The following is a 24,149-nucleotide window of genomic DNA, read 5'->3' on the forward strand; positions in this document are numbered from 1 at the left end:
TGTAAAATAAAAGAAAAATTAAGTAGATATAGAGTAAATAAGTGAAAGTAAATATAGATTAGAGTATTATTATACAGACCAAGGGACTCATTTATAGATTATTTATGTATTTAACTCATTATAAAACATTAAAATGGGCTGAGTATTGTGACTCATACCTGTAATCGCAGTGCTTTGGGAGCCTAAGGGGAAAGGATTGCTTGAGGCCAGGAGTTTGAAATCATCTTGAGCAACACAACGAGACCCCCATCCCCACAAAAAATTTAAAAATTAGCCTGATGTGGTGGTGCACACTTGTAGTCCTAACTACTGTAGACCCAGGAGTTCCAGGCTGCAGTGAGCTATGATCACACCGGTACACTCCAGCCTGGGCAGGCGACAGAGCAATACCCTGTGTCTAAAAAGAACAAGGCTGGGAGTGGTGACTTATACCTGTATTCCTAGCATTTTGGGAGGCCAAGGTGGGAGGATCGCTTGAGCCCAGGATTTTGAGACCAGCCTCGTTAATATAGTGAGACCTCATCTCTATAAGTTTAAAAAATTAGCTGGGTGTAGTGATGCGCACCTGTGGTCCCAGCTACTCAAGAGACTGAGGCAGGAGGATCACTTAAGTCGGGAGTTTGAGGCTGCAGTGAACTGCGATCATGCCACTGTCCTCTAGCCTTGGGTGACAGAACGAGACCATCTGTAGAAAACACAAATAAAATAAATTTAACACCACCCCCTCAAAAAAACCATTAAAAATGGTTCCTATTGTTTATTTACTAAACTAAAAGGAGTTTTAATAATTAAATGGACTACATAAAACTTTTCAAATTGTTTGGAGCAATTTAAGTAGAGGCGCAAGTTATTCAGTTAGAATGGTGTTTCCTTATCTGGTTATAGCTGACCTTTATATAGGCCTTTTAAATTTAGAGGTCAACTGATAAATGTTGGCTTTGCCTCTCAACAGTTTGTTGTCTTTTGTTTCTTCATGGTGGAAGGAATTTAAAGTAAACTTTAAAATTTTAAACAAATTATTATAAATTGGATAATGGGAGATGTTACTTTTCTGTTTCCCAGTGTTGCTAAAATTAGTAGGTATTTATCACCAGGAAAAATATTTAAAAAATTAATATAAATAACTTCTAGTCGTGTTAATAGAACTAGAAACAGTTTATGTGTCTTCCAAGTTACCTATGATGTGGGGAGGAGGTAAAGATAAAAGGAGAAGAAACAAACAATAAAACAGAAAGCAAGTAGCAAGGAAACATTCCAAAATAGGAAAAAATTACATGACAAGTTAAACCAGATTTGTTGTAACAATAAATATAAGTGGGATAAGCTCACCTTGTACAATCAGAAGGCTTGCTGCAATGTTTTTTTCAAAAGGTATAAAAACATACTTTGTTTTATGATACACATAAAAAATCTTTTAAGAGCTTGTAAATGAAAGGGTGGGCATACCATGCAAATTAACAGAAAGAAAGCAGAAAGGGGTCATAATAGTATGATAAAATTTAAAAAATAATTAATGGGACAAATTATAATAGTGATGCATATAAGCTGTAATGTTGATGTCAATAATCTATATGTACCCTTTGCCATTACGTAATGGCCTTCTTTGTCTCTTTTGATCTTTGTTGGTTTAAAGTCTGTTTTATCAGAGACTAGGATTGCAACCCCTGCTTTTTTTTCACTTTCCATTTGCTTGGTAGATCTTCCTCCATCCCTTTATTTTGAGCCTATGTGTGTCTCTGCACATGAGATGGGTCTCCTGAATACAGCACACTGATGGGTCTTGAATCTTAATTCAGTTTGCCAGGCTGTGTCTTTTAATTGGGGTATTTAGCCTATTTACATTTAAGGTTAATATTGTTATGTGTGAATTTGATCCTGACATGATGTTAGCTGGTTATTTTGCCCGTTATTTGATGCAGTTTCTTCCTAGCATCGATGATCTTTACAATTTGGCATGTTTTTGCAGTGGCTGGTACTGGTTGTTCCTTTCCATGTTTAGTGCTTCCTTCAGGAGCTCTTGTAAGACAGGCCTGGTGGTGACAGCATCTCTCAGCATTTGCTTGTCTGTAAAGAATTTTATTTCTTCTTCACTTATGAAGCTTAGTCTGGCTGAATATGAAATTCTGGGTTGAAAGTTCTTTAAGAATGTTGAATATTGGCCCCCACTCTCTTCTGGCTGCAAATCTAAACCACAACGAGATACCATCTCACACCAGTTAGAATGGCGATCATTAAAAAGTCAGGAAACAACAGATGCTGGAGAGGATGTGGAGAAATGGGAACGCTTTTACACTGTTGGTGGGAGTGTAAACTAGTTAAACTATTGTGGAAGACAGTGTGGCAATTCCTCAAGTATCTACAGCTAGAAATATCATTTGACCCAGCGATCCCATTACTGGGTGTATACCCAAAGGATTATAAATCATGCTACTGTAAAGACACATGCACAAGTATGTTTACTGCGGCACTATTCACAATAGCAAAGACTTGGAACCAACCCAAATGTCCATCAATAATAGACTGGATTAAGAAAATGTGGCACATAAATACCATGAGAGACTATGCAGTCATAAAAAAGGATGAGTCCATGTCCTTTGCAGGGACATGGATGCAGCTGGAAACCATCATTCTCAGCAAACTATCACAAGGACAGAAAACACCGCGTGTTCTCACTCCTAGGTGGGAATTGAACAATGAGAACACTTGGACACAGAGCAGGGAACATCACACACCGGGGCCTGTCGTAGGGTTGGGGGAACTGGGGGAGAGATAGCATTAGGAGAAATACTTAATGTAAATGACGAGTTAATGGGTGCAGTAAACCAACATGGCACATGTATACCTGTGTAACAAACCTGCACATTGTGCATATGTACCCTAAAACTTAAAGTATAATAAAAGAAGAAAAAAAAAAGAATCTATATGTGATAAATAATATAGAACTAAAATATAAAGGTCAAAAACGTGCAAAGAATAAAGAGAATTTTTAGAACTCAATAGTAGTTTAAAGATTTTAGAGTACTCTTCTAAGTCTGTAACAGATAAAACTGATAACTATTCCTATATTCTATAATTTAATTCAATTGATATATAAGACAAGGACCTATATATTCTGAAAATAAAATACCTTCTCTTTGATTTATGAAATGTTTATAAGAAATTACCATGTTTTTGGTCACAGGGAAAATTTCAGGTAATTCCAAAGAGTAGAAATGGGTTCCACTGGATTCTCTGCCTTCAGTACAATACAATTGGAGCTAAAGTAATACAGATAAAGAGGAACTCTGGTAATTTTCAGATCTTTTCTTACAATTCTTGGGTTAAAGGAAAAAATAAAAACTGTAGTTCTAAGCTATTATCTGCATAATATGATAACATGCATTTTGTTCTGTTTTTCTGGTAAACTAATTATTCTGATTTCAGGAAGGTAAAGGACAGCATTCAGTAATAAATGTTTCTTCACTCTCTGTAAAGAGGAAGGCATTTTTGATGTGAGATATGACTCTGAAAAGACTCTTAGCCTTGGGAACCTGTAAATCTGCTGGATCTATCATAGAATGCACATTAGTAGTACATTATTTAGGATGGATATATGGAAAGTCCTCTATAGTTTCCTTATAGATTCGGTATTCAGTGTGATTAATTTTTAACAGAGATACTTGTGATACCCCTATGGAAAGGAGAAGTTATGGCAGATTGATTGAACTGTGTATAATGTCTAGAGATTTTGGGTTCTTTTTACCTCTGTCCCTTGTTTGCGTCTCTTGTTCAGTGTCCCTCTAGGCCTCAAATTCTTCGTCTGTGAATGAGGAAGTTGGATTAAAATATAAAGTTATTTATGCATGTTATTTTTGTATAGCTGTGAATATATTTATTAAGTGAGTACTGAATGTTGACTCCTATTTAGTCTGTAGGGTTTAAACTTATGCTCTGATGGGGGAGAGAAACAGGTTTAGGGTGCCCTGAAAGCAGAGATAGGCAAGTATATCTTGGAAGGGGAGAGGAAAGGGCATTGGGGAAATTTTCACAGAGTCAGTGTGACATCTGAGCTGGTCTTGAAGATAAATGGATTTGTCAAGTAAACAAGAAAGAGAGTTCTAGGCTTAGGAAGTAGAATGTACAGAGGCAGAAAGAGTGTATTTTACCTTTGGAAAAACACAGGCCATTCATGTGATGCTTAGCATGGGATTATGGAATAGCAAGATATTAAACATTGAGGCATATGGCACCCAAATTGTGAAAGCTTATTATGTCATACTAAATAATACGGGTTTTAAATTAAAGACAATGACTAACCATGGAAATGTTTTCTATTTGGGCATGACACTGTAAAATTTAGTTGAAATGGATACAGGGATAGCAGTTAGAAAACTGACAGTTCAGGTGAGACATGAATGAGAGTCTTAATTAAAATAATGGCAGTGAGATTATATGCAGATTTATATAAAATGGATAGGCTTCATAGGGTCTGTGGAAGCCCTGAAAATGTATGTAAGATTTAACATGAATGTATTTTCCTTAGGACATGGTTCATACATTTCTTCTGATCATACAGCAGGGCTATTAGTGTAAATATACATATAATGGGGAAAATTGACAGGATGACATTCTACAAACTATGAAGTTAAAGAACTTTAAATTTTATTTTCTTCACTAATGACTACTCTTTTTTTTTTTTCCTTCACTTTTTGTAGCGGACAGGGCAAAATCTCAGCAAGTTCGAACCTCTAGTACAATAAGGCGAACCTCCTCTTTGGATACAATAACAGGACCTTACCTCACAGGACAGTGGCCACGGGATCCTCATGTTCACTACCCTTCATGCATGAAAGACAAAGCTACTCAGGTAAAAAAAAAAAACAAATCAAAATCAGTTTATTACCCTGCACTTCTTCTGTTTTGATCACAGTAAAGAAAATGTAATATCAAATTTTCCCAAATTTGAAATAAATCCAACCAAGGAAGAAAGGAAAAATCCATTGTTTTAAATAAACTTTGCAAGAGTTGTTTTTTGTTATCTGGGTTTTAGAAGTTTTGAAATTCTTTAATACTTAAATAGCACATCAGTCTATATTACATGGTTTTAGACATTTACATTTATTAATGTCTAAAATTAATAGACATTAATTTTAAGCATTGCTTTGCAATAGCAATTAAAATGACTAGTAATCATTTTAGAAAAATATAATTTTTTTAAAAAGAGTTTGCACAGTTCTTGAAAATAATTTATAAAGTAGTAACACATGCCTAATGAAATCTTGTTGGAGAATTTATTTTTTTCTGTTTAAAACCAAGACTAAAAGCCTTCAGAGGGAAATATAAATTAACTCTCACATTTTCCCTATTTTTGGAAGGATCTCCGAGCTTTTGATTTGAAAAGCTTTTCCTCCATGTCAGAAAAAAATCTGAAAACATCTTTATTCATGATTATCTGAGTTCTTGACCATACCTTCATAACTGTAGTCAATCAACATTTATTGGCATAAAGAAGAATACTAAAAATATAAGAGTTACTCATTGGCTTTAAAAAACCTGGAGCACAGTTAGGTAGATAAGATACACATTTATAAAAATTGGTAAAAGAAGACAGTATATAATTAGATGTTAGATGAATAGAGTATTTAAATGTGAGGGCATTCAAAGGAAAGAACATTTTGGGCTTTGTAGGTTAGGGAAATAGAATAATTAGAGTTTCATGTCTGAAGACTGAGGAAAAAGAAAGTTTTGGACATGATCTATAAAACTCTGCTTCTCAGTTTTTGTCATTTTCGTTCTCAGGCAAGCTTGAAGCTGTGAAATTGGCTGCTTCTTTATTATCTATCTCATCAATTCTGTCCTTGTAATATTTTATGCTGCCCTACTCTTTTGCTTTCCATTCTTCATTTACTGAGGAAGGTGGTAAGTTTAATATGGCAGGCAGTGGAATTTCCAAATAGAAATAACTAGCAAAACTTAGAGGTGTGGACTTGGACAATTAGAGATCTGGACACAGATAATTAATTCAGAACCATCCTTCCAGAGGAGTTAGATTCACAAATATGATAAAATGTAGGTATAGAAAATAAAATTTAAAAATAATAATTAAAAAAAGAAAAAGAAAAATTTTAAAAATGTGGTTATAGAGTATGAAGGAAGAAGGTCAAGTGATAGAGGACTTAGTTTTTGGAAAGGTATACGCACACACACAAAAACTAATGTATTCATCTGAAAGCAGCAAGAGGAGGAGGTAGTTAATATTTATTAACTATGTATGGTGTACTATTTGTTTTATAACTTGTTTCATTTAATTCTCACAAGACCATGGCAACATTACACAGATGGAAAAGCAGTCACTCAGGGAACTTAAATGATTTATCTGGGAGTATAACGCTAGAAAGTGTTGGAGTCAGATTTCTAACACAGGCTAATCTATTAACCAATATAAGCTCCATTTTTATTAAAATAGGATTATAGGATAATACAGACATATATATGTATGTTATGTATATATGTACCTAGTGCTGTGACATTGCACTAAAAAATGGTAGCTATTCTTTTTAGATTGCCAAAAACACTCACAAAAAAACCAACATATGAAATGTAGCTATGTGCTGATGGTGTCCAGAGGGAAACATATTGGTTTTTTTTTTTTTTTTTGAGACAGAGTTTCACTCTTGTTGTCCAGGCTGGATCATGCCCATCATGATCTTGGCTCACTGCACCCTCCACCTCCCAGGTTCAAGCGATTCTTCTACCTCAGCTTCCCGAGTAGCTGGGATTACAGGTGCCCGCCACCATGCCCAGCTAAGTTTTTGTATTTGGTAGAGACAGGGTTTCACCATGTTAGTCAAGCTGGTCTCGAACTCCTGACCTCAGGTGACCCACCCATCTTAGCCTCCTAAAGTGCTGAGATTACAGGCATGCGCCACTGTGCCGGACCCAGAAACACTGTCTTATTCGCTCTTCACAAAAACTCTGAAAAAAGAAGAGAAGCCAGAGAAAGATCGAAAGGCTAAGTGAAAAACTGGAATAGTGAAGGCTTAGAAATCAGAGAGAAAGCTATTCTAAGAAAGGAAAAATTGTTGACAGTATCAGATGCTAAAGAGAGGTCATGGTGATTAAGGACCAGATTTGGGGATCAGAAGCACATTATCTTGGAGAGTGCAGTATTGGAGATAATGGTAGAGTAGGAGACCCAGATATTTGGGAGTTAAGAGAGTGATGTGGAGATAGAAGAAAAGAACACTGGATATGTTTCTTACACATGTCTGGTTTTTTATCTGTGCAGTGGGGTTAATAAAACCTAACCTATGATATTACTATGTGATTAAGTATGATACTATTGAAGGCAAATTTGGCAAACACTATATACACATTTAAGTTGTGAGTAGTATGTGTAGACATGCCCACTTGTAACATTTGCAGGGTCTGCAGCAAATATAAAGGCCAGTATACTATATGTATGTAAGTTAAATTAACAAATTATTGAGTAAAATATACTTTGTCCTCCCCCCCTACCAATGACAAATAATCTTCATATGGACCTGGAAGATGAGGTTTAAACTAAGAATTCTCAGATTCTTCAGAGTTACATGCTGGTGTATATCCACATGGGCCAGGCCCACCAGGCCCACTGGGCCCACCTCGTCTGAGCCTAAGTCCCATTTTCTTCCTACCCTATAATCTATTCTATACTTCAAGCTGACTTTACACATATACTTGGACCCACCAGTCCTCACATTCAAGTGCCATCCTCAAGAAGCAAGAACCAGGGAATGGGTCTGCAGACCTTAGAAGCCAGGCCTACTGCTGTTTGGTCAGGAAATTCCTGGTTTTAGATTACCTGGAGTACAGTCTACAGCCAGGGTGGGCTCATAATGTCCATGCTTTTTGCTCCCAAGGTCTCTTATCCCATGGGGAGGGGCATGGCTGCTAGAAGGCCAGAGTAATTTCCCCTAAATTTTGAGGTCCAGGATAAGGGCTTGTCTGGCTTGCATCTATCTGGATGTAGGTCATTTATTTGAGAAGCTTGACATTGAAAAGAAGGTAAAATATAGGGCTCATTTTACAGATGAGGAACCTGAGGCTTAGAGAAGTTAAGTAATTTATACATCATTACATAGCTGTACATTAATATGTACTATGTACATATTACATAACGATGTAACATACATATTATATATTACATCGTTACGTAATATGTACATCGATGTACATATTACATCGTTACGTAATATGTACGTAGTACATATTAAGTGTGAGGACAGTGAACCCAGACCTGGCTGATTCTGAAGTGTTTCCTTTTTTTCTTCAGCTGTCTGTTGCCTTTTATGGCAACCACTAACCACTAACCTACTTCTTGCCTCACAAGCATAAGAAATGGTCTTGCCCTAACCATCTGTTAGTTTAATTGGAGATACAAGAGATGAACATATGAGACTTTTTATGGCGTCATCCGTTCCTCCTGGATTAACTGTTGAACTCAGGGTGGGAAGAAGTAGTTTTATTTATGTAGTGGAATTATGTAGTGGACATTGATGGAAGGAAGGTGGTATACTCAACTTGCTACAGACATTAAACACCTGGGTTGTTTGGCCTTGGTGGAGGGTGTCTCCAGGGTGTTCTTCCTTTTATATTTCTATGTTTCAGCTCCCTTAATTATTGAGAGCTTGACATAAAAAATTTAATATGTTTAGTATGTTTATATGTTAAAAAGAAGTAGCATAGTGTTGTGAAAAGATTGTAGACTTTGAAAGCAGATCATGTATTCAAATCAAGGCCCAGTGAGGGAACTTTCTGGGATAATGGAAATGTTAATTTAATTTAAAAATTAGTTAATTTTAATTAAGTAAAAATTATATATTAATGGTGTACAACACGATGCTTTGATAGACACACACACATTTGAAATGATTACATCAGTCTATTTAACATATACATTTTTTTATGTGTGGTGAGAACACTTAAAATCTACTCTCAGCAATTTTCAAATATACAATATATTTCACTGTAGTCGTCAAGATATGCAGTGGATCGCTTGAAGCTGTTTCTCATAAGTGAAATTTTGTGTCCTTTGACCAGCATCTCCCAAGGACCCCTAGCCTCTGATAACCACTATTCTACTCTCTATTTCTGTAAGTTAAATGTTGTATATCTTTTTTTTTTTTTTTTTTTTTTTTGGAGACAGGGTGTTGTTCTGTTGTCCAGGTTGGAGTGCAGTGGTATGATCTCGGCTCACTTCAATCTCTGCCTCTCAGATTCAAGCAATTCTTAGGTCTCAGCCTCCCAAGTAGCTGGGAAGTAGCTGGGACTACATGCCCCCGCTACCACGGCCAGCTAATGTTCGTATTTTTAGTAGAGGTGGGGTTTCGCCAGTAGAGGCTGGTCTTGAACTCCTGGCCTCAAGTGATCCACTAGCGTTGACCTCCCAGAGTGTTGAGATTACAGGCTGGAACCACCATGCCTGTCCAGTGTTATATGTCTTAATAGAAGTTTGAGTTATGTTGGTGAATTCATTTATCGGAACTTACCCAAGTGTACACTTGTGCATTTTGCTGTATAACTTTAACTTTAAAAATACAGAATATGAACAGAAAACAAATACTGAACTCAGATGTTTAGAGATGAAGTATACTGCCATCTGCAACTTTGAAATGAATAAAAAATAAGATCAATTGATGGGTGGATACCTAGATAGATACCTAGTGGAGCAAATAGAGCAAAATGTTATTTAGAGAAGCTGAATATTGGCTTTATGGGCCTTCACTGAACAGTGTTTTTTTTGTTTTGTTTTGTTTTTTTAACTGTTCTGTTTGAAATTTTTATTAGTAAAATGCTAAAAAAAAATTCATGGCCCACTGACTTAACTGCTTTGTGACCCAGTCTTAAGCTTTCTTTCCTGTAAATTGAAGTTACTAATACCCGATGTGCACATTCACACATTTATTCTGAGGATTAAAAGTTACAGCTTTACATTTTTAAGGCCTCTGAAGAAATGGATCACTGCCAGTTATTTAGAGTCATCTATTTAGCCTTGTAGAAAGAAAAACTAAAATCCATTTGTGAAATTTAATATTTTATTACTGTAGCCTTGCAGATACAACCTTTTTAAAACAAAAAATGTATTACCAACTCTTAAAATTGAACTTGCAATTAAGGTTACTGTAATAAGAAAGTAATTGTTCCTCAGTCTTCACCCCATAGTTTAGGTATAGTCTCTGGACAAATTTTAAATTCTGTGTTTGAGTGTGTTTTTAAACGTGAAAGTAATATATATTCTTTGTAAAGTGGCCAAGTAATAAAAATAAAATATACAGTAATAATCAGAGGTATTTCCTACAACTTCCCAGGTATAGTAGTGATTAGAGCTGTTCATAGATACTGGCATTCTCTCTCCTGGACACATGGTAGGATTCTGCTTCTCTGCCCACTTGAAGTTAAGTGTGGCCATGAGACTTGATTTGGGAAGAAGCTTTAAAGAACTGGTGCATTCTCTCTGACGGGGAAGTAACTGTTCACTCCTACTGTGTCCATCTGGGTCACTGACAGTGACAAGCATAGCCTTCTTAATGATCCATACATGTAGTATGAGCAATAAATTAACATTTGCTGTTTTAAGTCATTTGGATTTGGAGATTGTGTGGTTACTATCCTATAATCTAGTCTTTACTGACTACTATGCAATGTATAACCCTTTTAAAGAAATTTTTGTAGGCCTTTCAGAGCATAGTGTGTTATTTTTCTTAATTAAAAGCTTTTCAAAAGATTCATTGTGGGCGTAAAATCAGTATCAAAATAGAATGAAAAAAAAGTGAGCGCTAGAAGTGCTTTTTTTCTTAGAGTTTTGCCATTTGCTTAATTAAGTTGTTTTCTTAATATTATTTAAACATTAAAAAAATTGTATCTTAATAGTTTATTTTCCTGTTATACCTTTCTTGGAGTTTTCTGGACCTTAAAACTTTTTCTGATACAATTAGATGCGATTTTCTTTGTATGAGTAGTCCATCCAAAACAGCCCCTGGAAACAAGCTACCTCAGCCTCAAAATGTCACCTCTCTTGAAATGTCCATTAAACTAGAAGACATGATGGTGTTAATCTGCAGAGCTGATTTTCATTAACAAGCTTTCTGCAAGTGAATGTATTCAGTCTTAAGAGGAGAAACCACCACTGCCGCCGCCTTCTTTTTAAATGAGGATTTAAAATGCTTCTGATTCGATTTATATTTTAATAAAATGATGGATTTAATGCTTTTTATATGTAACTTGTAAAAGAAAAAAGTCACTTGCCTCAACATAGAATTTCCACTTTAGGAATCTGCTCCCTGCCAAGGTCAACATCCTATCATAATGTCTTATAAAATCTCTGTGCTTCTCAGTTCTTGCAGGGATGCTTAGTGATACATTTATAGACATTCTGTAATTATCCCAGAATGGTTTTAATTCAGCTAAATTAAAAGAAATAAATATTTCAGATTATGTATTTTTGGGTTTTGTCTAATTTTGTTTTAAAAATAATGCTTTCTGATGGTAAAATAATCCATGTAATATAGAAGGACATGAATAGTAGTCACTAACTCCCTAGACCTACTACTTTAAGTATTATTAACAGGTGTTTTTGGGGGGGTACATATTTTGAGAAATTTTCTGTACCTATAGAAATATATTGTTTAAACATATACACATAGAGATGAAATCATACTTTATATCATGTTACTGACTTGCTTTTTCCATTTGATGGATCATGGGCGTCTCTCCTTATAAAATGTAAATCCCTACCTCATTTTTTTTTTCTATTTTTTAAGTTATGGTAAAATATATATAACATGCTAGCCAGGCATGGTGGCCTGTGCCTGTAATCCCAGCTACCCAGGAGGCTGAGGCAAGAGAATCGCTTGAACCCGGGAGGCAGAGGTTGCAGTGAGCCAAGATCACGTCACTACACTCCAGCCTGGACAACAGAGTGAGACTCTGTCTCCCCGCACAAAAAAAAAAAAAAAAAAAAAAAAAAAAAAAAAAAATTTACCATAAATGAAGATGAATTAACCATTTTTTAAAATGTACGGTTCCATAGCATTAAGTGCATTCACATTATTGTACAACCGTTACCACCATGCATGTCTAATACTTTTTCACTTTTTCCAGCTGAAGCTCTGTATTTATTAAATACTAGCTCTCCATCCTCCCCACCACACCCCAGCCTCTGGTAGCCATCATTCTACTTTCTCTCTCTGTGAATATACTCTAGGAACCTCATATGAGAAAAATCATACAGTATTTTCCTTTTTTGTCTGGTTTATTTTACTTAGTATAATGACTTCATGTAGCCATGTGTCAAAATTTCCTTCCTTTTTAAGGCAGAGTAATAGTCCTTTAGAAATACATATTTTAATAAAATGATGGATTTAATGCTTTTTATATGTAACTTGTAAAAGAAAAAAGTCACATTTTCTTTATCCATTCATCTGTGGACATTTAGGTTGTTTCTGCTTTTTGACAGTTGTAAATAATGCTGCTAGCAACATTAGTGTATGGATATCTTTTTGAGTCTCTGCTTTCCGTTCTTTTATATATATATCCAGAAGTAGAACTACTAGATCATAGGGTAATTCTGTGTTTAAATTTTTGATGAACTGACATACTGTTTTCCACTATGACTGTACTATTTTATACTCCCGTCAGCAACACACAGGGGTCCCAGTTTTTTGTTGTTGTTGTTTTGTTTTGTTTTTGTTTTTTGGAGACAGAGTCTTGCTGTTTTGCCCAGGCTGGAGTGCAGTGGCATGATCTCAGTGCATTGCAAGCTCTGCCTCCTGGGTTCACACCATTCTCCTGCCTTAGCCTCCCCAGCAGCTGGGACTACAGGCGCACACTGCCACGCCTGGCTAATTTTTTGTACTTTTAGTAGAGATGGGGTTTCACCGTGTTAGCCAGGATGGTCTCAATCTCCTGACCTTGTGATCTGCCCGCCTCGGCCTCCCAAAGTGCTGAGATTACAGGCGTGAGTCACCACGCCCAACCAGGGGTCTAGTTTTTCTGCATCTTTGCCAATAGTTATTTTCTTTTTTCCCTTTTTAAAAAATAATTGACACCTGGTATCTTACTGTGATTTTTGATTTGTGTTTCCTAAATGATTAATGATGCTGAGCATCACTTCATCTGCTTTTTGGCCATCTACATTTCTTTTTTGGAGAAATGTCTATTCATATCCTTTGTCCATTTTTGAATTGGGTTTTTTGTTGTTGAGTCTTAGGAGTTCTTTATATATACCAGATACCAATCTCTTATCAGATACATGGTTTGCAAATGTTTTCTCCCATTCTGTGGGTTGCCTTTTTATTCTCTCTTTTTTTTCTTTTTTGGAGATAGAGTCTCGCTCTGTTGCCCAGGCTGGAGTGCAGTGGTGCGATCTTGGCTCACTGCAAGCTCCACCTCCCGGGTTCATGCCATTCTCCTGCCTCAGCCTCCCTAGTAGCTGAGACTACAGGCACCTGCCACCACGCTTGACTAATTTTTTGTATTTTGTAGTAGAGATGGGGTTTCACTGTGTTAGCCAGGATGGTCTTGATCTCCTGACCTCGTGATCCACCTGCCTCAGCCTCCCAAAGTACTGGGATTACAGGTGTGAGCCACCACGCCCAGCCAGTTTCCTTTTTATTATTTTGATAGTGTACTAGTTTTAAATTTTGATAAAGTCCAGTTTATCTATTTTTCCATTTGTTGCCTGTACTTTTGTTGGCATATTCAAGAAATCATTGCCAAATCCAGTGTCAGAAAGCTTTCTTCTTCTTTGCTTCTAAGAATTTTAGCCTTTAAGTTTAGGTCTTTGATCCATTTGAGTCCATTTTTGTATAAGGTAAGAGTCCAACTTTGTCCTTTTGGATGTGAGTATCCAGTTCTTGCAGCACCACTTGTTGAAAAGGCTGTCCTTTTCCCATTGAATGGCCTTGACACCCTTGTCAAAAATCAATTGACCGTATATGCGAGGGTTTATTTCTGGCTGCTGTGTTTATTACGGTGGTCTGTGCCTTGTGGCTTTTTGTGTTACACCATAATTGGGAAAGATTTTTTCCACTCTAAGTTAAGAAATTTCATTTAAACTATATTTTCTTTTAATAGTTTTATGTTTCTTTTAAAATATTTGTATCTTTGATATTTCTGAGTTTATTTTGATGGAAGGCATGAGGTATCCAGCTTTATTTATTTTTCAAGAGTTTATCTTTTCCCTGCTGATTTGAGATACCATTGTTATATCATAAATTTCCATTCTTATTTGGATCTCTATGCTATACTATATACCATTAATATCTTTTTAAATACTGAATGATTTTAATTGTATTGCTTATAATTAATTTTAATTGTGTGGCTAGTCTTGCATATTTTTCTCAGTTAATTTTGTAATTTGTCAAATTCCTCAAAATGTTTTATATTACAATTAAATATGAATTCAGGGGAATTTATTACCATATTGAATCTTATCCAAGAAAGGGGTATATCTTTTTATTCATTCAAGTGTTATGTTTGCCCTTCAGAATATTTTACAACTAATTATTGGAACAACACATTTCTTGTTAAACTTATATCTAAATATTTTGTCTTCTTTGGTTGCTGTTGTAATTAGGATATTTAATATCTAATTTATGTACGGGACATCTTCAACTTGACTTTTCTTGTTTCTAGTAATTTTTTAGGTAATTTTCTTTGGTTTTTCAGGTATACAATCATCCAAATAGTAATTCTACATCCTTTTCATGATTTATTTCTTGGTGTGCGTCCTCTTTTGGAGTTGAATTTGTTACCACTCCCAGAACCAGGTAAACTAACAGTTATGGTACTGAATGCCTTGACTCTTTTTTTGGCGGGGGGACAGAGGCTTGCTCTGTCACCCAGGCTGGAGTGCAATGGCATTATCTTGGCTCACTGCAGCCTCCACCTTCTGGGTTCAAGTGATTCTCCTGCCTCAGCCTCCTGAGTAGCTGGAATTACAGGTGCCCGCCACCATGCCCAGCTAATTTTTTAATTTTTTAGTAGAGATGGGGTTTCACCATGTTGATCAGGCTGGTCTCAAATTCCTGACCTCAGGTGATCCACCCGTCTCGGCCTCCCAAAGTGCTGAGATTACCGGTGTGAGCCACTGGACCCGGCTGCCTTGGCCTCTTTCTTGACTCTAATAGTAATGTATCTAGTTTACTCACTGGACAAGGTATGCTGACATTTGCTGTGAGGCATGTGTGCTTTTTACACATAGAGTATGCATGCTTATTTTACTAATGGTTTTTCTTGTTTTAATCAGGAATAATTCTTTATGTAGAAAATGCTATTTCATCAGTGAATATGTTTGTTAGTTTTATATTTGTTTATTATTCAGCAATGAGTTCTTACTTTTTTTTCATGAGCCTTAAAGTATTTTCACACTTGCTTCATAAAAAGGTTTTGCAAGATTTCCTTCCTCTGTGCTCTAGCATAACACAGTATAAATATCATCTGAATTATCTGTCACTTGGGTCTGAAAGGATTTTACCTAAGTAACTTACTAGCCTAGTATGTTTTTGGTTTGTAGCACTTTAGAAAATTTTCTTAATTTCTTCCACGGCACTTGGTCTCTTGGTTGGTATCAGGGAGAGATTTCAAAACTTGTATTCTTTGAGGGGTGAGAGATGAGGTGGTTAGATCTTAAATAAAATTATGTATACTGGTACTTCCCTTTCTCCAGGTGATGTTGTTATTATATTTGGTATTTTATTGTTTAAAATTAATTTTTAAAAGTTAAACTGTGAAACATGAGACATGCCAAAAGCACATAAAGCAGTTTCTCTTAATCTCATTAGACTTCAGTGTATGGAGTTTTATGATCCTGCCTCTGTGCCAGCATCTTTCCCTAGAAATCTATTTGTTTTTATTTGTTCTTAAGAAACAGATCCAGACTAAGTACTCAGCATTTGGCTTTAGGCAACATTCGATAAAGTTAACTAATTCTGAACTAAAACATATATATTCTTTTCTGTTGATGTCATATTTAAAGTACCTAGCCTTTTCCTCCATTCCTGAAAGGAGCTTGGTTGGAGAGGACTTTAGTCAAAGGAGTAGGTGATGTACCTCAAATACTTACTGATATAAAAAAAAACTTTGTTTTTTCTCTCTGATCAGAAATTCATTTCCTGACCAAAAGTCACACTTTATACAGCTGTCTGAATTTCCTGTGCCCTTGTCAAGGGCTTGCTGTTGAAATGTATTTAAGAAACAGCAGTTGCTGAAACATTTTAGGGACTGGGGGACTTCTTCATGAAATGGAAGCAAGCCTGAAGATTTAACTGTTTTTGCCTCTTAGATTGCATTCTAGGGGTCTAAATTATTTTTGTGGAGCTGACGGCTGTTGAGATCACCTTTACTTTTTCTCTCAGCCATCATCTAATTGTGAGACAGAGGATTGTAGAATCCTAGAGTTGAATAGTTCACACGAAATTAGTCATGTTCCTGGTTTGGGGAGTAATTTGTTTGGTTGCTGAAGGAATATACTCAGCTATATTGATGAAAGATTTTAACTCGTAACTAAAATGTTGAACATTTTATTCATTAGTTTCAAATCATCTCTAAAATCACCAAAGTCAAAATTGTACTTATTAATTTTAATAGGTTATGTGTTCATTTGTTTCGAAAGTAGAAAGTATATCGTGAAAGGCCTTTCCCATACCCCCATTACCCCGATACTCAGTTTTCTTCTCTTTATAAGAAGCATTTAGCTGGAAACAAAATTAACCTGTTTTTCTTCATTGCTTTCTCATGCCTTTGCCCCTCTAGGTAAAATTGTGAAATAGGTTGTATTTATTAGGAATAACACTCTTACTCTGGTCCCCTGACCTGTGTTGGTTCTGTACATTGACCTATACATTGGTTCTCAACCTGTTATAACTTGTATCAATTTTCTATGAAAAATTCATGTGATATTATTAAACAGAATTTACTGAGAAAGACATTTTTATGTTAGAGACATTATGCCTTAACAATTAAGATTGGCTAGGTGCGGTGGCTCATGCCTGTAATCCCAGCACTTTGGGAGGCTGAGGCGGGCAGATCACGAGGTCAGGAGATCGAGACTATCCTGGCTAACATGGTGAAACCCTGTCTCTACGAAAAATACAAGAAAAAAAAATTAGCCGGATGTAGTGGCAGACTCATGTAGTCCCAGCTATTCGGGAGGCTGAGGCAGGAGAATGTCGTGAACCCGGAAGGCAGAGCTTGCTGTGAGTCGAGATCGCGCCACTGCACTCCAGCCTGGGTGACAGAGCAAGGACTCCATCTCAAAAAAAATAAAAAATAAAAAATAATTAAGATCATAGAGTTATCATAGTTTAAAATTAGGTCATAGTTTATGGTATGGTATGAGAAAGCAATATGCCTCTCAAGGTATACTATTTTGTATAATGAATAAATAAGTGAATGATTGATATGGGAGATACCATATTGTTAGGAACCATTATAAACCAAGGGAAAACTTTTCCATCCTATTAGAATTCTAACAGCTTTTGGGGGATAACTATTATTATTAACATAGCCTATTGCAATGAGGATTATATGAAATAATCCATGTTAAGCTTCTAGCACAGTATCTATGACATAATAGACACTGATACATATTAGTTGCCTTTGATTAGAATAGATAGTATTTTACTGTTACCAGGTTTAAATATAATAATATTGAATTAAGTGGACAGGAAAAGTCATTATTACTAGTATCAACTATTGATTATACAATTATGAACATTAAGTCTGGACTGGTAGGAAATGGCATAGAAATGATACAAATGACCCCAGAGCATGTGAGGGCTCTAAAATTCAATAAACAATCCCTGGTAGGTTAGGATTCATTCAGTCAGAAGTAGTTATTTTGTGTTTGCTGTCTTACAAATATGAAATGGTGCTTCAAATCTATAGGTTCAGGTGCAGGAGAGTGTATTTACATTCTTATGAAAACCACTCCCTCCTCCGTTACTTAGTTATCCTATTGGTGATATTCATGTCATCATCTTAGCACTATTAGTTTTTATGACTTCAGTGGGTGTTTTTTAGAATGGTGTGAAAAATATTTTTGGTGGTATGTAGTAATCACCTGTGTTGCTGATTTTCTGTCAGATGTAAGAGATTTTGAAACAATAACATGTTCAAAGGTAGCAACAAAAATGAGTGGGTATATGGTCAACATGACATCTTGAGTGCAGAATCCGTATCTTATTGATTTCAATTTTTTAGTCTAACACTGGTTTTCAAACTTTAGAATCCATCAGAATCATCTGAAAAGCTTGCTTAAAAAGTAAGAAGTATATTTCTGGGCCTTATCTAAGAGTTCCAGATCTAGTAGTCTGAGGCTGAGCCTGATAATTTGCTTTTCTAACATGTGATGATGCTGCTCCTTATCTGGGGACTGCACTTTGAAACTGGTCTAACATAATGAGCACAAAACTTAGCATAGAGTTGGAGCTTGATGAAAAAAATTTGAATATATAACTGCTGCTATTACTGAGTTCCCAAAGCTTAAACAAAAACCTCCAACTTTACATAAAATAAAAATGCAGTCTTAACTTTCACAGTGTTTTGCTTGAGCTGAATTCTGCCTTTTTCTACACTCTTTGCTAACCAAGGCAGCTATTTACTATATCTGGTTACCACTGTTCCCAGAAAGGCAAAGGATAATTATACTAGAACCACAGTCTTTTGTGCTGCTTTGTAATACTTCATCAGGATAGACTTTTCAAAATAATATTTTTTAAAAAGTTTTAAAAGAAGTTAAAAGTTATTTATTAGTCAAAAGAAAAACAAATTTTTGTAAACAAAAACAAATATTCGTAAATAATGAAGGGTTTGTCATTACCTATTCTAAACGTTTTTTATAATTTAAGATTAGTCTGTGGTCATAATTAATTCTTAATTTAAGTATCATTGATTTTTCAGCTAATTCCATTTCATTTCTTACTAGGTTTATCATTGCTCTAAGTACTATAAAATAATTAGCAGTCAGTACTCATATTTCTGTAATCGATTATAAGCTACAATAAAATTTAAGACCAGTGATGAACCACATAAAAATAGATTTTTTAACATTTAAACAAGATTAAAGAATTTTGAGATGTTTTTGTTTATGGATTTTTTTTTTTGAAATGGCTTTAGACTTTTGCACGTTGACACAGAATGTTTTTTGCTAGGAGTTAGTTTGAGCTGGTTTGAAGTTGATAAAACTAAAAAGCATATTGGCCCTTGCTAGTTAGTGAATAAAGATATATATAACAAAAGCACCCAGTATTTAAGCTTCTTGGTTGATCTACCAAAAATAATTTTTCTAATGGTATTCAGTTTGAAGCCTCCTTAGTCCTGTGCAGTGGGATTGTTCTCTTTGTATTTTACTTAGAGAAAAAGTGGTTCTCACACAGGTTGGAAGGGAGGATGGCCCTAGAGTCTGGAAAGAAATTTCATGGTCTGGACTTTGGTGACTTCCAGGGAGTGAGAATAAAAAAGGACCCCTTCTACCTATAGGTATCCTTTTCACATAGAGGCTTTTTTTTTTTTTTTTTAACTACCTTTTTTTGTTAACAGTCTTACAGGTAGGTTTTAGTTCTGCATTGTTCAAGTGTACAGAAGTTTCATTTCTTTTAAATGATGGTATGATATTACAATTTTTCCTAAATTTATTTGACTGTGGTACCCTTTTTGTCTACTCTTGTTAACACCAAGGGCATGGTTATATGTAGCACTATTTAAAAAATTCTAGTCTAGATTAAGAGACAGAATAACAGACCAGTTGGAAGGGGCTGCTTACTGATATGAAAGGAAAGAACTTTTGCTACTTTGTGTTATTTTCCTGATTGAAATGGTAAAACATTTCTCAAATACACAGGTTTAATAAATTGGATTCAAGTTAGTTCACTTTCTGTGACTTCTTAACCATCAGCTTTAAATAGATTTGATTTTGGTAGCCATCTTTTGGTTTTGTTTTGGCTAAAATAACTCATTAAAAATCGGTGATCAGTGTATAGAACACAACTCTCTAATTGAACTTTCTTCAGTATTGGGAATGTTCCATATCTGTGTTGTCCTATATGACAGCCAGTGGCCACAGATGGTTATTGAGCTTTTAAAATGTGCTAAGTGTGACTAAGGAACTTTAGTTTTTTTAAGTCCTCATTAATTTAAATCTAAATAGGCACATGTGGCTAGTAGCTGTTGTATTGGACAATGCAATCTATAGAATATATTTGTAGAATAGAGTATTTTTCATACTTTTAAATTGATGGAATTAAAACTACTCTTTGGGGGATATTTTTGGAAAGTTAAGACTCTGATGACTATACTTAAATTATATGCATTCTATAGTCACATGATTGAGAGAACTCAGTCATTTTTCTCTTTTAAAAACTATAGTCATTTTCACTTAAGGAAATATGTTCTGAGAAATGCATCATTAGGCATTCATCGCTGTGCAAACATCATAGGGTGTACTTACACAAACCTAGATGGTGTAGCCTACTACACACAGGCTATGCAGCATAGCCCATTGCTCCTAGCCTACAAAACTATACAACATGTTACTGTACTGCAGACTGTAGGCAGTTGTTACATAGTGGTATTTGAATATCTAAACATAGAAAAGGTACAGTACAAATATATAAAGGTAGAAGATGGTATACCTGTATAGGGCATATACTATGGCATGGAGTTTGCAGGACTGGAACCTACTCTGATTGGGTCAATAAGTCATGAGTGAATGTGAAGGCTTAGGGTATTACCGTAAACTACTATAGACTTTCTAAGCACTGCACATTTGGGTTACACTAAGTTTATAACAAATATTTTTCTTCCTTCAATAATGTTAACCTTAGCTTACCATAACATTTTTACTTTATAAACTTAATTTTTTTAGCTTTTTGATCTTTTCATAATAACGCTTAGCTTAAAACACAAACATAGGCCGGGCGCGGTGGCTCAAGCCTGTAATCCCAGCACTTTGGGAGGCCGAGGCGGGCGGATCACGAGGTCAGGAGATCGAGACCATCCTGGCTAATATGGTGAAACCCCATCTCTACTAAAAATACAAAAAACTAGCCGGGCGTGGTGGCGGGCGCCTATAGTCTCAGCTACTCAGGAGGCTGAGGCGGGAGAATGGCGTGAACCCGGGAGGCGGAGCTTGCAGTGAGCTGAGATCCGGCCACTGCACTCCAGCCTGGGAGCACAGCGAGACTCCGTCTCAAAAAAAAAAAAAAACACACACAAACATATTGTACAACCATACCAAACTATTCTTACTCTCTAAGCTTTTATTAATTTTTTTGTTTTTGTTGTTTTTTTGCTTTTTAGACTTTTTTTAAAAAGCTTAGACAAATATACACATTAGCCTAGGCCCACACAAGATGAGGATCATCAAGACATCGCTAGGTAATAGGAATTTTTCAGCTTCATTATAATTTTTTGGGACCACTGTTATGTATGCCATCCATCATTGACCAAAACATTGTTATGTTCACATAACTGTACATATACTACTAACTTCTTTTGTAGGTAATTCTTTTGTGTAAATAATAGTACACTCTGAAATAATTGAATAGGTTTTCACATTCATTTTTAAGAAAAGTATAATAGGAAAAAAGAGGATAATCTGTGAGATAACTCAGATTTAGTTCCTTTTGCCATTGACATGCTTGCCAGTATTGAAGCAGTTGCAGAATTTTTGTGGCTATTAATGTATCTGTAAGTTGGAGATACAGTATATGTAAATGTCCTTTGAAAAAAGAGCTGTACAAAATGAACATAATTCACATTATAAATGTTGATTTTGAATAATTATAGAAAATGCTAAAAATTTGACTCATTTTCTGTGAATGTACTTTGAGTTATAAAGATTATGATCCTTAATCTTTTCATTTTTGATAAGAGTAATGCTCAGTTGGTAGACAGGTAAAAACATTAAGCTATATAAATTATCAAAATAAAAGTGACTAAACAATTGAATAATTTTGGAATAAATTTATTATTAAGGATACAATTATTTGGAGGCTGAATTATTTTCAGAGTAGGTCATCTAGGACGGAACATAGGAAATTCTAGTAAGTGTTTTATAAGCAACTTATTTAATCTATTGATACCTCTTATCCATGGACTTGCTGATTGAATAAAATATTTTACTCTGTCAATTGACTTAACAGCTTCATTTTACTTGTGAACTGCCCAAGCAATTTATTTTTGTATTTATTCAGCTAGCATTCATTTGTCAGTGGTTTTTGAATATCATCACTTTTAAGACGTGTGATTATTTTAAAAGTTTTCCACAAGCATTTTGAACTGTATAAAATAGAACTGATGACTTCTTCATAAGAACTTATATATTATGTAGTCACAAGTATAGCCTTAACATAAATGATACCTTTTTCAGCATGTAATGAAAAAGCATGTAATGAAAAATAATTTTTAAAGCTGTATATAGTTACTGTGACAATCATTGCCCTTTAAGTAGTGGTTTTTAATCCTTTCTAATTTACATTACACAAGAGTCTTCTCATATATTAAAGATGATATTTTAATACTGTTTTTTTTTTTTTTTGAGACGGAGTTTCACTCTTGTCGCCTGGGCTGGAGTGCAATGGTGTCATCTTGGCTCACTGCAGCCTCTGCCTCCCGGGTTCAAGTGATTCTTCTGTCTCAGCCTCCCAAGTAGCTGAGATTATAGGCGCCCGCCACCAGGCCCAACTAATTTTTTAGAGATGGGGTTTCACCATGTTGGTCAGGCTGGTCTCAAACTCCTGACCTCAGGTGATCCACCCGCCTTGGCCTCTGAAATGTTGGGATTACAGGCGTGAGCCGCCGTGCCCAGCCTATTGTTTAATTTTTTAATACGACTATTAAATGGTCTTACCACTGTATGGCATTTTTTGGGATTTAGTGGTTTGTCTTACATTTGAGGTATATATTAATGGCTAAATAAATGAAAATCATATTTTAGATAAAAATGATTATGTTTTCTGACATACAGTTCAGGTTTTTTAGAAGATGTATTACTTTAGTTTATATTCTGTTTATTTAGCTTATATTTTACTATTTTTAATCTTTTTCACCTTTATAATAACTTTGTTTTTTATATAAAGATGCCTGATATTTTTCAAAAAAAATACTAATACTTACTCTTCCCCAAGTACAGAAAAAGTAGTACAGTCAGCCCTCTAGCTAAATATTTGAATATAGGTCATTCTTAATACTACTGTTTTTGAGATACTTTCATTTTACCTCTATCAAATTTAGTGGAAATACCATTTCATATTTAGTTTGGCTGTTCTCTTTAAAAACACCAATACACGTATCTTTACAATTCCCTTTGAATTTTATAATTAAGTTATTAATGTTATTGATGTGAAGATATCAAACGTTTTAATTAAGATGACTCAGAGACATCTTTGAGCATATATAATTCAGAATATGGCAGAATATTTTAAACATTTCACAGGGTCACGAAACTCTTAGCATTTAAAGGATTTCAGTATAGTTCTCTAACTGGTATGTACTAAGAATGTGAAATATGTTTCAGTTGCTTGAGATTAGGAAGTAGAGATAAAATTTCATATATATATATATATATTTTTTTTTTTTTTTTTTTTAAAGACACCTAGCTGTTGGGCAGAAGAGGGTGCAGAAAAGAGGTCACATCAGCGTTCTGCATCATGGGGGAGTGCTGATCAACTAAAAGAGGTAAGTTATTTTTGTTTTCCGTCTGTAACCTGTTTTGGTCCTAGGAGGTTACCTTAGTATTTCCTGAATGTAATGACACTTTTAAAATTTATCCTAACCTTACCTCTTTCAGTAAGGTTAGGACAAATTCTAGGGTAAGGTTAGGATAAATTCTAAGGTATTTGTAAGGTTAGTACAAATTCTAGTTAGGTAGGTTGCATTCTACATTTTGGTGAACAAGTCTAAATTTACCTTATTTGTGTATTTTGTGTCATTTCTAAATATTTGTTATGCTCTCAGTCAGCTTTAGCCTTTCCAGAGTGAAGTCTAATTTTATGTAATACTCTCTATCTTGTTCATTTTAGTTATCTTTTGTTCTCTCTTCAGCTTGCTTGTTTTTGAGTTGTAGCAACCAGAGCTATAGGCTGTATAGCTTTGTACAATGGTAAGACAGTGTTTTCTGTTTCTAATAG

General features: G+C 35.2%; 1 protein-coding gene across 1 annotated transcript in view; it reads left to right on the forward strand.

Moving 5' to 3' along the window:
* GLCCI1 (glucocorticoid induced 1) overlaps window positions 1–24,149 on the forward strand; it is a gene marked incomplete at its 5' end in the record, with an annotated part of 146,710 nt that overhangs the window by 32,811 nt on the left and 89,750 nt on the right. The window contains 2 exons of the mRNA XM_011974738.1: window positions 4,695–4,846; window positions 23,611–23,697. Of these exons, the coding sequence (XP_011830128.1) occupies window positions 4,695–4,846; window positions 23,611–23,697 (239 nt within the window). The remainder of the gene's footprint in view (window positions 1–4,694; window positions 4,847–23,610; window positions 23,698–24,149) is intronic.

The sequence above is a fragment of the Mandrillus leucophaeus genome, unplaced genomic scaffold (assembly GCF_000951045.1).
Source record: "Mandrillus leucophaeus isolate KB7577 unplaced genomic scaffold, Mleu.le_1.0 Scaffold148, whole genome shotgun sequence".
NCBI classification, from domain to species: domain Eukaryota; kingdom Metazoa; phylum Chordata; class Mammalia; order Primates; family Cercopithecidae; genus Mandrillus; species Mandrillus leucophaeus.